The sequence below is a fragment of the Muntiacus reevesi genome, chromosome 2 (genome assembly GCF_963930625.1).
Source record: "Muntiacus reevesi chromosome 2, mMunRee1.1, whole genome shotgun sequence".
Taxonomy (NCBI): domain Eukaryota; kingdom Metazoa; phylum Chordata; class Mammalia; order Artiodactyla; family Cervidae; genus Muntiacus; species Muntiacus reevesi.
Genome location: NC_089250.1, coordinates 251270656 through 251283795, shown reverse-complemented (window position 1 = coordinate 251283795; position 13140 = coordinate 251270656). Strand labels below are relative to the sequence as shown.

At 39.6% G+C, this 13140-nt stretch overlaps 1 protein-coding gene across 1 annotated transcript in view; it reads right to left on the bottom strand.

Moving 5' to 3' along the window:
* Positions 1 to 13140, bottom strand: part of PMFBP1 (polyamine modulated factor 1 binding protein 1) — a 65385-nt gene that overhangs the window by 18598 nt on the left and 33647 nt on the right. The window contains exons 7-9 of the mRNA XM_065919344.1: positions 9841 to 10062; positions 3313 to 3483; positions 1820 to 1930 (exon numbers count right to left, since the gene is read on the bottom strand). Coding sequence (XP_065775416.1) covers positions 1820 to 1930; positions 3313 to 3483; positions 9841 to 10062 — 504 coding nt within the window. The remainder of the gene's footprint in view (positions 1 to 1819; positions 1931 to 3312; positions 3484 to 9840; positions 10063 to 13140) is intronic.

Here is a 13140-nt window from a genome sequence, read left to right as displayed (position 1 = left end):
TGGAGAGTTCCATGGACAGAGGAGCCTGGTGGGCTCCGTGGGGTCACAAAGAGTCGGACACAACTGGGTGACTAACACTTTCCTTGTATGTAATTACATCTCAATTAAAAAATAAAGAGTAAAAAGAAAAAAAGAAGGACATGGCCGACTTCACCTGCTCACAAAGAATGGAATGTGCATAAAAGCCACCCCCTTCCTTCTCCCCATACTCAGTGTCATTCATGAAGCACTGCTGTGTGTCAGGCACTATTCTGGGTGCTGCACACACCACAGACACCAATTCTTACCCCAGGGAGCTGACCTTCTGGTGGGGTGAGATAGACAAAGAGCATAAAGTAGTGACTTACAGAAAACATGAAGAGCTGCTAAGTGCTATGGAAGAAACAGGTCAGCAAAAGGGGAATGGAGATGTATGGGCTGGAGGTGAGGTGTGCTGCAACTTTAAATAGGTTGCATAGGTTAGCCTCAGTGCCATGGTGACCAAGGAGGAACAATTAGTTGTCTGGCCATGATGGGATGCTGGGGAGACAGTTTATGTGATTTCAGAGTTGACAGTGATGGTGGGCTGCACTACGAGGACTGAGGGGAGCAGCTGCAGAAATGCAGGGCAGTCACCGTAAGACCTAGGTGTGGGCCCTGTAGGGCCAACCGAGGGAAGAGAGGTGGCTGGCCCTAACTGAGATGTGAGTAGTTCCAGTCCTAACAGAATATTTACATAATGGCTTTGGGTAGGCTATATAAAACGGTATGGGAAACTGGATTGTGTTTCTTGAAGAAATCTCTACCTTTTTAAAAAAAAAGGAGTGTTAAAAAATTATTTGTGTTTAGTAGATATAGAGTTTCAGTTTTGTAAGATGAGAAAGTTCTAGAGATTTATTGCACAATAATGTGAATATACTTAACACAATTAACTGCACATTTAAAAATGGTTGAGGTGGTCAATGTAATGTCATGTTTTTTTTCCATTATGAAACATTAAAAAGTTAGTGAGGAATAAAGACATTTCTCAAACATGGAGTGTGTGAGATCTTGCTATATGTCAGGATGTGAATAACGTGGGACTGACCTTTAAAATACATGTTGACAGATGTACAAGGAGAAATTCCAAAGTTCATCCAGACTCTGTGGAAATAGAAAGTCCTGGGAAAAGATGCATCTCTGTTCCCCAACCAGGGGATCCCTTGGAGAGCTAATGTGTGTTGACTCTCTCTGCCACATCTCTTTACCACTACAGTATTCAGCATCGGCATGGCCTCATGTGGCTGGGCTTTATTTCACATCTCAAATTCAGGCATGACGGACTTCAAATCCCCTAGAACGGCCGCTCGCCTTGTTTCCACTATTGTATTGGTTGGCCAATTTTATTTGTTTATATGGCTTAAATGCTTTTTCATTATTTGAATCAACTTTTGAGTTAGCTTTGAATTTTGAAAACATAAGAGTTTTTAAAAAGGGAGTGAATTTGAATTAATAATCTTCCCTAAATTTGTTGGTTTTCAATTTCAGCCAGAAACCAGAAGGCTGGATGATTCTTTTGAATCTAGCAAGCCAACAGGAGTCTCTGTCTTGTTTAGCTATACAGTTGCACACAAATGAAGAGATAGGTTCAATGCCAAAATTCAATTTCAAAAATCTAATCATGCTAGACACATTCCTTGGGTACATTATATACAGTATCCTTATGGGAGGGCTGAACAAAGTGAGGCAAATATAGAATAAAATATAAAATGTAGTATAAAAATTTTAACAAGAAGGAGAACCCATAATCAAACCCAACTCGGCCCATCCCATCAGGCACAAATAGGCAAATTTCTGTCACCTTTTTGATGTCTTCACAATCTTCTGAGGAGCTAGGGGGGTGTCGGTGGGTGGCTGTATATGAAGCAAAGTCTGCTTGTAATTTTATCAAAGCCTCTTCACGCTCCAGAACCTGCAATGTAGCACAAATCAGTTACACTGGATCATCAATGCAGCTGGCTTATTACTAGTGCTATTTTTGCGAGGTGTTCCTTTGTCAGCCCAAGTTTTCTACAGCATTGTGTAATTCATATTATATAAACTAGGGAGAAAGAGTTATGTTTTCAGTCTTATATCAAGGCTCACTAAGGCACAGACAGCGGTTTTTCTCGAGTCCATCAATGGCCACACTTTGGACCCCCTCTTGATCCTCTCTGTGTGGTCCAGTTTATGAGGCAGAAGAAGATTCTTTGGAGGCTGTGATGGAAAGATGTACTGAAGATACAGAAGATAGGATTCAAAGTTCAAGAAGTAAAGAAGGAAGCTTCTTATGGATTGAGTGAATATGTATGTTTTTTAAAATTTAAAAAAAAGTGAAACTTAATTCTTGTTTCTTGAAAATAATTCAAATAGAACCCAAGCATCAAAAATAAGAAGTGAGGGACTTTCCTGGTGGTTCAGTGGCTAAAATTCTGAGCTCCCCATGCAGGGGGCCTGGGTTTGATCTTGGTCAGGGAACTAGATCCCACATGCTATAACTAAGAGATTGCATGATGCAACTAAAAATCCAGAGTACCACAAATAAGACCCGGCACAGCCAAATAAATAAATACTTAAAAAAAAAAAAAAGAAGTGAGACTCTCCCATCCACTTATTCACTTCTTTCTCACTTCTACTAAGGAGGAGGAACACTATTGGTAATTTACAGTAGGGGTCCCTGACTTTCAGGATCTGATGCCTGATGATCTGAGGTGGAACTGATGTGATAGTAGTAGAAATAATAAAGTGCACAATAAATGTAATGCACTCAAATCATCCCGAAAGCATCTCCACCACCTCCCCCATCTGTGAAAAAATTGTCTTCCAGGAACTGGTCCCTGGTGCCAAAAATGTTGGGGGTCGCTGATATATATTTCTATATTATGATCAAAGACTTAAAAAAATAAAAGCTGGATTGGACTCTACACAGGATTCTGAAACTTTTTTCTCAATAATATACCACAAATATCCTTCCATGCAGCCCTTACAGATCTACTTAATCCTTTCCCTTGGCATATTATTATTCCATAATATGGATGTCTCTTTAATCATTTCTCTTAATCTCTTTAACTGTTTCCTTGCTGATGGACTCCTTGGTTGTTGAGTGAGATTTTAAGTCTCTTTAGAATCTCAGACTTAGTGTGAGTTGGGGATGCACACCGAGGAGAATATGAACAAGAGGCAGGGGCACGTATATGTAAGACATGTGAGGAGTGCTGGTAAAGAGATTACTTTAGGTGATTCTTTCCCCTCCTCCCTTTACTCAAGACTTTATTTTGGGTCTCTTGGGAAAATGTTCTAGAAGCAGACACTTACCAAAGCGTTACTGCAGGCTAGCTTATTTCGAAGCTCCTGTATTAGATCATCCTGTTCAGAGACCTTTTGCCAGACTTCAGATAATCGTTTCAGGGTCTCCTGGTGCTCTTGAATCATGCAGGGAGAAGTGTATATACGCACCTTTGAATGATCACCCTTGTTCTCAGGCTCCTGGGATATTTAAAAGTGATAGGTTGATTTTGAATCAATTTTGGAGTCAATTTCAGAATGCCATGAGCATGAGCAATCTCTAGACCTATATTCTAGAAGTTCATGTTCACATATATGATTCATATATGTGAATCAGATCTTCCAGAAGAAAAGAAAAAATTAAAAAGAGCACTACAATAAAAAGTTCAAATGGTTCACAAAAGAATACACTGAAAAGTAAATCTTGACCCTCCATGATCCAGGTCCCGTTTTCCATGATGGTCTATGTTACCAGTTTTTTTGTATATCCTTCTGGGGATAGTTTACGCATATTTATATATCATTTTTATATATGTATGTAACCCCTCGCTCTTTCCCTACCCAAGTGAAAGTCTTCTGCATATTATGCTAAACATTTATTTAGGGTATTTTCCATATTGCTACTTGTAGATCTATCTTATTCTTCTTTTAAAATTAATTTCAAACTGAACAATACACATGCACACAAATATAGATAAAATTCTTACAGAACACTGTAGGGACTTTCCTGGTGGTCCAGTAAGAATCTGCTTTTCAATGCGGGGGACTCAAGGGTCAACCTCTGGTTGGAGCACTAAGATCCCACATGCCAAGGGGCAAGTAAGCCTGCATGCCACAACTAGAGAGAAATCCATGGGCTGCAACAAGCTGCATGCTGCAGCTAAGACCTGACAGCCAGACAAAAACAAAAACAAAAACAAGCGAACACCAAACTGCTCCAGCCCAAACCTCTAAAATGAAAAACACTGTAATATTACAGGCAAGTCTAAATTTCTCTTTGACCACCACCTCTAATCCCATACTTACTGCATTCTCCAGAGATGATAACTTGTGCATGTCTTTCTAGAACTTTACCTATATGTTTACATATATACAAATGAATATTGTATATTATTTTTCACTTTTTGAAACATAAATTTTTTCTCAACAAGATGTCTTAGAAATTTATCCATGTTGGTACACGTGCCTCTATCTTGGCTATTTTAAATTGCTTTTAAATATATTTATCTAGTTTCTTATTGATGGGAATATATACTGTTTCCAAGTTTTTTTCTAAAATGAAGCTGAAATGAATATTTTTGCACATAAATCTTTGAGTAGCTATTCTAGTTTATGTGTAGATTAAATTTGTAGATGTATTATAGGAATTTATCTAAACAGGGTCTATTTAAAACTTTGATAGCTGTTGCATGATTATCCTTCAAGTAAATTGTACCAATTGACACTCTCATCAACATGAATATGCCTGTTTTCCTAGAACTGCATTTTTTATTTTTAAATGTCTTTCTCTAGATTATCTGAAATCATGCATGAAGGTTACTACCTGTTCACTGGTCTGCACTAATAATGGGGTGAACTGATGCAGAGAAGCAAAAAAAAGCAAAAAGTGCTAGTTTGGATGGTAGATCCTTTCTCCATTAAACTATCTCTCTAACTGGGCTTTTTCAGGCAAAGTTAGAAATAGTTCATGTTCACTGAGCATGAAAGTTGCCCATGAGTATATAAATAATTCAGTGTCTATGTGGAAAAAGGAATGGGGAACAATAAAAAAGTTAAGAAACAAGGATGATATCTACAGATTACAATATCTTAATACTGACAGTATGAAAAATAGAAATTAATTTTAAAGTAATAGAAGAAAAATTCCTGGAATTGAAAAAAATGTAGATCTTCAGATTTAAAGGATCAGCTAAGTGTTGAGAGACTTAATGAGAAATAAATTTTAAAAAATCCTGAGCCTAAAAACCTCTAGAGTTCAAAGAGATAAAAGAGGTGATTCACACAAAATGAGAAACAGGTTGAAAACTAACAATTCCTCTTTAATACTGCATGGTATAATACAACACAGCTATAGTTTTCTAAGACTTAGTTGTAAATCTGAATACCTAATCGAAATAGCATTCATGAATGATGGCAAAATAAACCTTGTTCAGACATGGAAATTTTGAGAATTTTTACCATTCACTGTTGTTTCTGAAAGAATTAACAAGGAATTATTGCAGCAAAAGGGAAAGTCCAAGAATGCAGAAGAGGTGGAGAATACCGCTTAGTGAGTAAAAGTTGGCTTTATTTGTAATCTTTAAGAAATGTACATTTTTTCTGTCACATAAATAGCTCAAGAAATTAAAGAAAAGATGAAAAATTTTCAAATTCATTTACATTAGGGTAGCATAATCCAGACACCAATATGAGAAGAGAACACATAAATTTAAGTCATCAAAATAATCTCACTTCTGCAAACAGATAAAAACTAAATGCTAATAAACTTATAATAGCAGTTTATTATAATTTAACAGCTTATTATGATATATATTATCTTAATTAAAATTAAATTAAATTATTTAATTAAAATAATAACATATATCAAGGAGGATTGGTTCCAGGAATGTAATGATTGTCCTGTAAATAAAAATCTATTAATTTATTACACTTCATTACAGGAAAGAAACTCTATGATTACTTTGATAGGTGCTAACAAAAACATCCAATAAAATCCAGTATCTATTCCTGGTAAAAATTCTTGATAAGCTATGTAGAGACAGTTACATCTTTAACTTCAAAAAGGATATTAACAAGAATCCAAGAACAGATATTATACTTAAAAGTGGAATATTAGAAACATTTAAAAATATGAGGAGCAAGGCAAGGATGCTACAATTCGACACTGTTCTGGAGGTCTTAGTCAATGTTGTAAGATGGAAAATAAGTTGTATAAATGCCAACACAGAAAGCAATTTAGGAAAACCTGAGATAGTCAACTAAAAATCTGGGAACAGAGTTCAAAAATAGCAGGATAAGAATTTTTCTCTACATCAATAATAATTAATAAAGTTAAATGTACAAAAGAGCTCATTCAAAAAACAATAACTGTAATACATCTAAGAATAAACTTAAGCAAGAAATATGTGAGATCTATAAGGAAAAGTGTAAAATCTTACTAAAGGACACACAAGAAGCCTTGAATAAAAGTAGAAACATATCATGTTCCATGTGTGTGTGCGTGCTAGGTCACTTCAGTTGTATCTGACTCTTTGCGACCTCAGGGACTGTAGTCCACCAGGCTCCTCTGTCCATGAGATTCTCCAGGCAAGAATACTGGAATAGGTTTCCATGCCCTCCTCCCGGGGATCTTTCCAACCCAGGGATCAAACCTGTGTCTCCTGCATTGCAGGCGGATTCTTTACTGCTGAGCCACTGGGGAAGCCTGTCATGTTCCATAGGATATGATAATTTCCCCCAAATGAATATAAAGTTTGAAAGTAAGACAATATGAATTTCACCAAGACAAGAGATACAAAAATGACCAAGAAATACTTGAACATAAAGAACAGTGAAGTTGGACCTGCCCTAAAAGGAGGTGTGAAAACGTACTATCAGTTAAAGTTACTATTAAAAACAACTCTGATCTTGGTGCAGGAAATGGCAAGTAGATCAAAAGAACAGAGAATCCAGAAAGAGATTAGTATGAATTTTGAGCTGGCACTTCAAGTCAATGGGAAAAGGCGGGGATGTTTCATAAGTGGAGCTGGGACAACTGAAGATCCATTTAGATAAACATAAAATTACAGCCTTCTCTCATTATTTATATGGGGCTTCTTGGTCCTGGGTCAGGAAGATCTGCTGGAGAAGGGACAGGCTACCCACTCCAGTATTCTTGGGCTTCCCTTGTGGCTCAGCAGGTAAAGAATCAGCCTGCAATGTGGGAGACTTGGGTTCGATACCTGGATTGGGAAGATCCCCTGGAGAAGGGAAAGGTTACCCACTCCAGTATTTTGGCCTGGAGAATTCCATGGACTCTATAGTCCATGGAGTTGCAAAGAGTCAGACACGGCTGAGCAACTTTCACTTTCACTGTCTTAGGTGGGTCAGTGGTAAAGAATCTGCCTGCAATGCAGGAGACAAGAGATTCAGGTTTGATCCCTGGGTGGGGAAGATCTCCTGGAGAAAGAAATGGCAACCCACTCCAGTATTCTTGCCTGGGAAATCCCATGGACAGAGTAGGCTGACTGGCTACAGTTCATGGGGTCTCAAAGAGTTGGTCATGACTGAACAACGAAGTAGCAACAGCAGCAGCAGCTCATATTATATATATATATATATATAAATAATACATGTATTTTCCAGGTTTACTAAAGCTAAAAAACATAAAACTACAAAATTATAAAACTGTTAAAAGACAGTATAAGATAAACTTTTGCAATCTGGGGGTTAGTGAAGGCCTTCCTAAATAAGACATAAAACCTAGGATCTATTTAAAGAAGGGTTAAGAGATTTAGTTTCATAAAATTAAAAACTTTTGTATGTTGAAAAATACTATTAACAAGAAAAAATAAAAATTACAAACTGGGAGAAAATATTTGTAACTTATATAATGAAGCATTATTACCTATAATATAGATGTAGAAGAACCTTCTAAATCTATATCATACAAGGTGTAGAACCATCTATGCTGTTGCTGTTTAGTTGCTCAGTCATGTCTGACTCTTTGGACTCTATGGACTGTAGCCTGCCAGACTCCTCTGTCCATGAGATTTTCCAGGCAAGAATACTGGAGTGGGTTGTCATTTCCTTCTCCAAAGAACCTCCTATAAGTCAACACAAAAATGGCTAACAATCCAATAAAAAAAATGATTAAAGATTTAAAAGCAATTTGTAAAACAGAAATCCACAGGACCGATGCACTTATGAACAGGGCTCAATACTTTGTTCATGAGGTGGGCACTGTGACGTGCCTCCCCGATCCCTTTCGGCAGTGAAAGGTGGCTCTAGCACCCCTCTAGCTGTAGGGGTGCTGCCCTAAGACACCTCAGCAGTCAGCCCTTCTTGGGGATTGCCTGGGTTGAAGAAAACATTTGCCCAAGGTCATGTCTTTCCCTAGGAAGACAACTCACATCCAATCACTGATCACCATGGAGGTATAAAGGCCAGCTCCCTTCTCCCCAGTTTATAATTGCTCTAGAGGTCTGTACAGTCTCAAAGCTTGCCATGAGGTTGACTAAGGCATTTGCTGGGACAGCTCAATGTTTCCTTCTGCCCAGCCCTGCTTCCTTTCCCTTCATAGGAGCTGATGCCAAGACCTTTCTCTAAAAATGTCTGACATGCCAGTCTGTCTCAGATTCTGCTTCCTGGGGAGCTCAACCCACAATTATTAGAACTAAAGGAAATAAAAAGTATAATGATAAAATCTGTTTTATTTTCCCCCACTCATCAGTTTAACACAACTTAAAGAGACTGAAAACACGCCTTGTGAGTGTGGGGGAATAACTGTTGGTCAAAGTGTAAACTGGTAGAACCTTTTTTAGTATTCAATGTAGAATTATCTTTAAACATTAAAAATAAGCATTTCTTTTGACCCAGCAAAATCCCACTTCAGGAATTAACCCCTGTGTGTGGTAGACAAACAGGTCAGTAGATGGCACAGGGTACAGTCATACTACACAATACAAGGTAGTAAGTAAAAGAAATAATCAAGAAAGAAAAGAAAAAGTCATCAAGACATACATTTAAAAGACAAAGTGCAGAACCACATTTTTAAAGTGACTCATTTAGGTAAAAAAGAAAACCTTACCATTTTATATATGTAAGTGTATAGCAATAGGCTGGGGAAGATTGCCAGCACATTTTGAGTGACTGCCTAGGGGGAGAAGAGTGGGATGGAGAAGGGCAAAGGTGAACTTTTACATTTAATCTCCATAATTCTGTCTAGAAAGCCTATATTGCTGTATTAGTTGTATAATTTTAAAAACCATTTAAAAGTAAAAAGAAACAGATTCAGGCACTTTGGCTCTTCTTTGCTATGTTTCCTGATTTCTCCTCTTATTTGATTCTGAAGCTATGATTTGCATGAGTCTTGTGACCGAGAAGAGCACCCATGGCAACACGGAAGATTTGGAAGCTCATTTGGTCATTTATTTTCTGCCTTATTCGAAGTGGTGGTTCCTTATATTATCTTTCCTTGTGATTCATACGGTAAATAATCTGTCTGCAATGTGGGAGACCTGGGTTCGATCCCTAGGTGGAGAAGATCCCCTGGGGAAGGGAATGGCTACCCACTCCAGTGTTCTTGCCTGGAGAATTCCATGGACAGAGGAGCCTGGTGGGCTGCAGTCCATGCAGTTCCAAAGAGTTGAACATACTTTCTTTTCTTCTCCTTATGTTAATTAAGGAGCCTTAACATTCCTAAGAAGCAATCTTACAAAAGATGTGAAGGCTTGAAGTTCAAAGCTGAGGGCCACAGAAGTCAAGGGAAGGAATGACAACTAGTTGAAAGTTTGGGTTTCTGACTACTACTGGGCCCACTAAGAGTTCCTGGTCCGAGTGGTCTGGTTGAAGTCCTACCTGACCGACGATCTCGCTGAGCTCCCCCTCCAACATCTTCACTTGGCACTGAAGTAACTCGATGTTGCTCAGGGAAGTCTGGTATTTATCCCTGTAGAGATTTAAGCTCCTTTCGAGGGAGACGATTTTGTCCCCAGCCAAGGCGAGTTGCTCCTGGGCCAAATGGAGCTTATCCCCTGTGTTCTCATTATGATTTCCCAGTTCTTCCTCATAGAGAATCACCTGTTGGTATAGGAAAGAAACCACACTGAACCCACGGAAGCATCTAATGATGAAAGGATATGGCTATAACATAGCATGCAGAGGAGTCTTATATCTTAACTAGAAATGCAGATGCAAAGAATAGGCCCGGCACAGATCTAAAAGTTACAGTACAGAAACAGATCGCCAGTCCAGATTTGATGCATGAGATAAGAGCTCAGGGCTGGTGCACTAGGATGACCCAGAGGAATGGGATGGGGAGGGAGGTGGGAGGGGGTCCAGGATGGGGAACACATGTAAATCCATGGCTGATTCATATCAATGTATGGCAAAAACCACTACAATATTGTAAAGTAATCAGCCTCCAACTAATACAAACAAATGGAAAAAAAAAGTTACAGTACATAAAATCAGAATGGTAATGATTAGAAAAAATTTCTAAAAAGATTGTCCTGTTTGGATGGTAAGGTTCTTAAAGGCAGGGACCATTTCTGTTTCCCATTCTTCCTGGTATGCAGCTAATTAAATAAAGATATATTAGTTGATTAACAGGAATGAAAGCATAGCTCCATTTTTAAAGGGCTTGAGATGGCAGTATTATTTCTTTACTAGGTATTCTCTAGAGGTCTAATTTAGAAAATGTGGAGTCCCTGGTGCACACAGGTCTGCTTCAGCCAAGTTCCCTACAGACAGTGGGGGAATAGGACCTGAAGTTCCTGGGGAATTTGCATCCTCCTTATTTAGGCTCTTTTTCTTCCTAATCAGTTAATTAGTCAACCAATTGAGCAGATATTTATTGAATGCTCAAGAACAATGTATTTGGTGCTTAGGGGTATTTATACTTACATAGCACAGGCTCCTCCCTCACAGCATTTACAAACTTCTATTGGGGGAGATACAATTTAAAATTAGCAAACAGCTCTTGAGTGTGCTAAATTATATGATTTGCATTATATGTATTGAAGGAGTTAAGAGCAGGAGGCTCATCAAGGAGGGCTTTATTTGGGTTCAAATATTTCAGAATTCAGGTAGAACACATTCTATTGATTTAAGCTAATATATTTGCTGCCTGCCATTTGAGAGTCATCTTAGGAAAGGATCATTTACTTTGAGGTGTTTATTAGGGGAGGAAAAGAGAAAATGAATATTTTATATTCATATGTTTATAACAGAAGCTGTCAGGAGGCCTGCCTATACCCCCTTGACACTCACCATTCCTCCGTATGTTAACTCCCTTCCAACTGCAAGCATCTTCAGTTTTTTTGCCTGAGGGATGCACTGGCCCCAGGAGCCCACTCAAGCCGAGGAGCAAGACAAGACAAGTGACAAGTACGGGGAGTTAACAATATCAGGTGCAACCCTCAGCCAATGACTGGAACAATTGGCTGGGATCAATTTTCACTGTGTCCTACATTTTCTACTGGAGTTCTCCAGAGAGACTGAACCCTGGTTTCCCACAGCGGTGATAATCTTTTTTTTTTTAATGACTTTGTATTGGAGTATAGTTGCTTTACAACACTGTGTTAGTTTCTGCAGCACAGCAAAGTGAATCAGCTATATGTATACATGTATCCCCTCTTTTTTAAGCTTTCCTTCCCATTTAGGTCACCACAGAGCACTGAGTAGAGTTCCCTGAGCTATCCAGTAGGTTCAGCAATGATCTTAATAGTTATTTTCTTTATGGGCTTCCTGCCCTTGTTTGACACCCCTCCCTACTCTTTCACTGTGCTTCCTGGGATCACCTCCCTCCTGAATTAACTAGTACTTACAGAGTCAGACATGACTGAGTGACTAACACATACTTGTATCCATCTCTTTGTTTTAGGATCTGCTGTTGGGAAACCCAAATTTAGAGAGAAGTTTGATACGTCTGTGAACAAAGTATTGGGGAATTTGGCAGAGTGCTGAAAGTAACTTTTCCAGGACTTTCTCAAATTGGGCTCTGTGTCCCTGACTGTTGCTTGCCAGATCCCACAACAATTCCTCCTCTCCTCCTTGTAATAGAACCTTGACTTTGTTTGGGACAAAAGTGTGCCTCACTAAAATACTGCATTTCTTTGCCTTCCTAAGAAATTGCTACAGACATGTGACTAATTGTTGCTAGCGGTATATAAGTCAAAGTATTGTGTGGGGCTTCTCGCAAGTGTCCTTTAAAAGGGAGGAGTGTGGGAGGCGGTCCGAAAATGGCCCAGGAATAGGATGGGGAGACCACTTTCTCCCACACAAATTCATCGAAAGAACATTTGAACACCGAGCAAATTCCACAGAACAACTTCTGAAAGCTGGCAGAGGACATCAGGTACCCAGAAAGGCAGCTCATTGTCTTCGAAAGGAGGTAGGACAAAATATAAAAGATAAAAAGAGAGACAAAAGAGGTAGGGACAGAGATCCGTCCCGGGAAGGGAGTTTTAAAAAACAGAGAAGTTTCCAAACACCAGGAAACACTCTCTCCGGCGGGTCTGTGGTGAGCCTTGGAATCTCAGAGGGCAAAATAACCAGAAGGAAAAATAAATAAATAATTAAATCCCACAGATTATGTGCCTTAGAGCAACTCCCAGCGGAGCAGCAGCCCAGACGCTCTCATCCCCCACTAGCAAGCTGGGGAGGGACAGGGAGAAGCTGCATTCCTTAGGGTAAGGACCAGGGCTGAATGCCCCGAGGGCAATCTGAGGGAACTAGCTTGAGATAGCAACCCAGACTGTGGGATACCTATCCCACGATCCCCGTGAAAAGCCCTAACCTAAGACATGGCCAGGCCCGCTCACAGAACAAAGGACTGAGCAGAGCTAGCTGGCTGCGGACCGGCCCATCCCCCACCGGAGACAGGCAGGTGAGGGCAGCCAGAGCCGGAAGGGGGCAATCGGCCCCAGAGAGGCATCGGATACCAAACTGCAAGCAGACTTCTCTGCTAACCAAGACTTCTTGGGATTCTGGACAGTGGACATCCCCCGGGAGGGTCGCAGCCAGAGACCAGCTCCCCAGAATAGACACATGGCACACCTGAGAAGGCGCGCCCATTGTACGCCCAGAAAACCGAGCAGCTGGAACGGGGGAGAGGATAAGCTGCAGCCTTCAACTGGGGACAACTCCGTGAGCGAA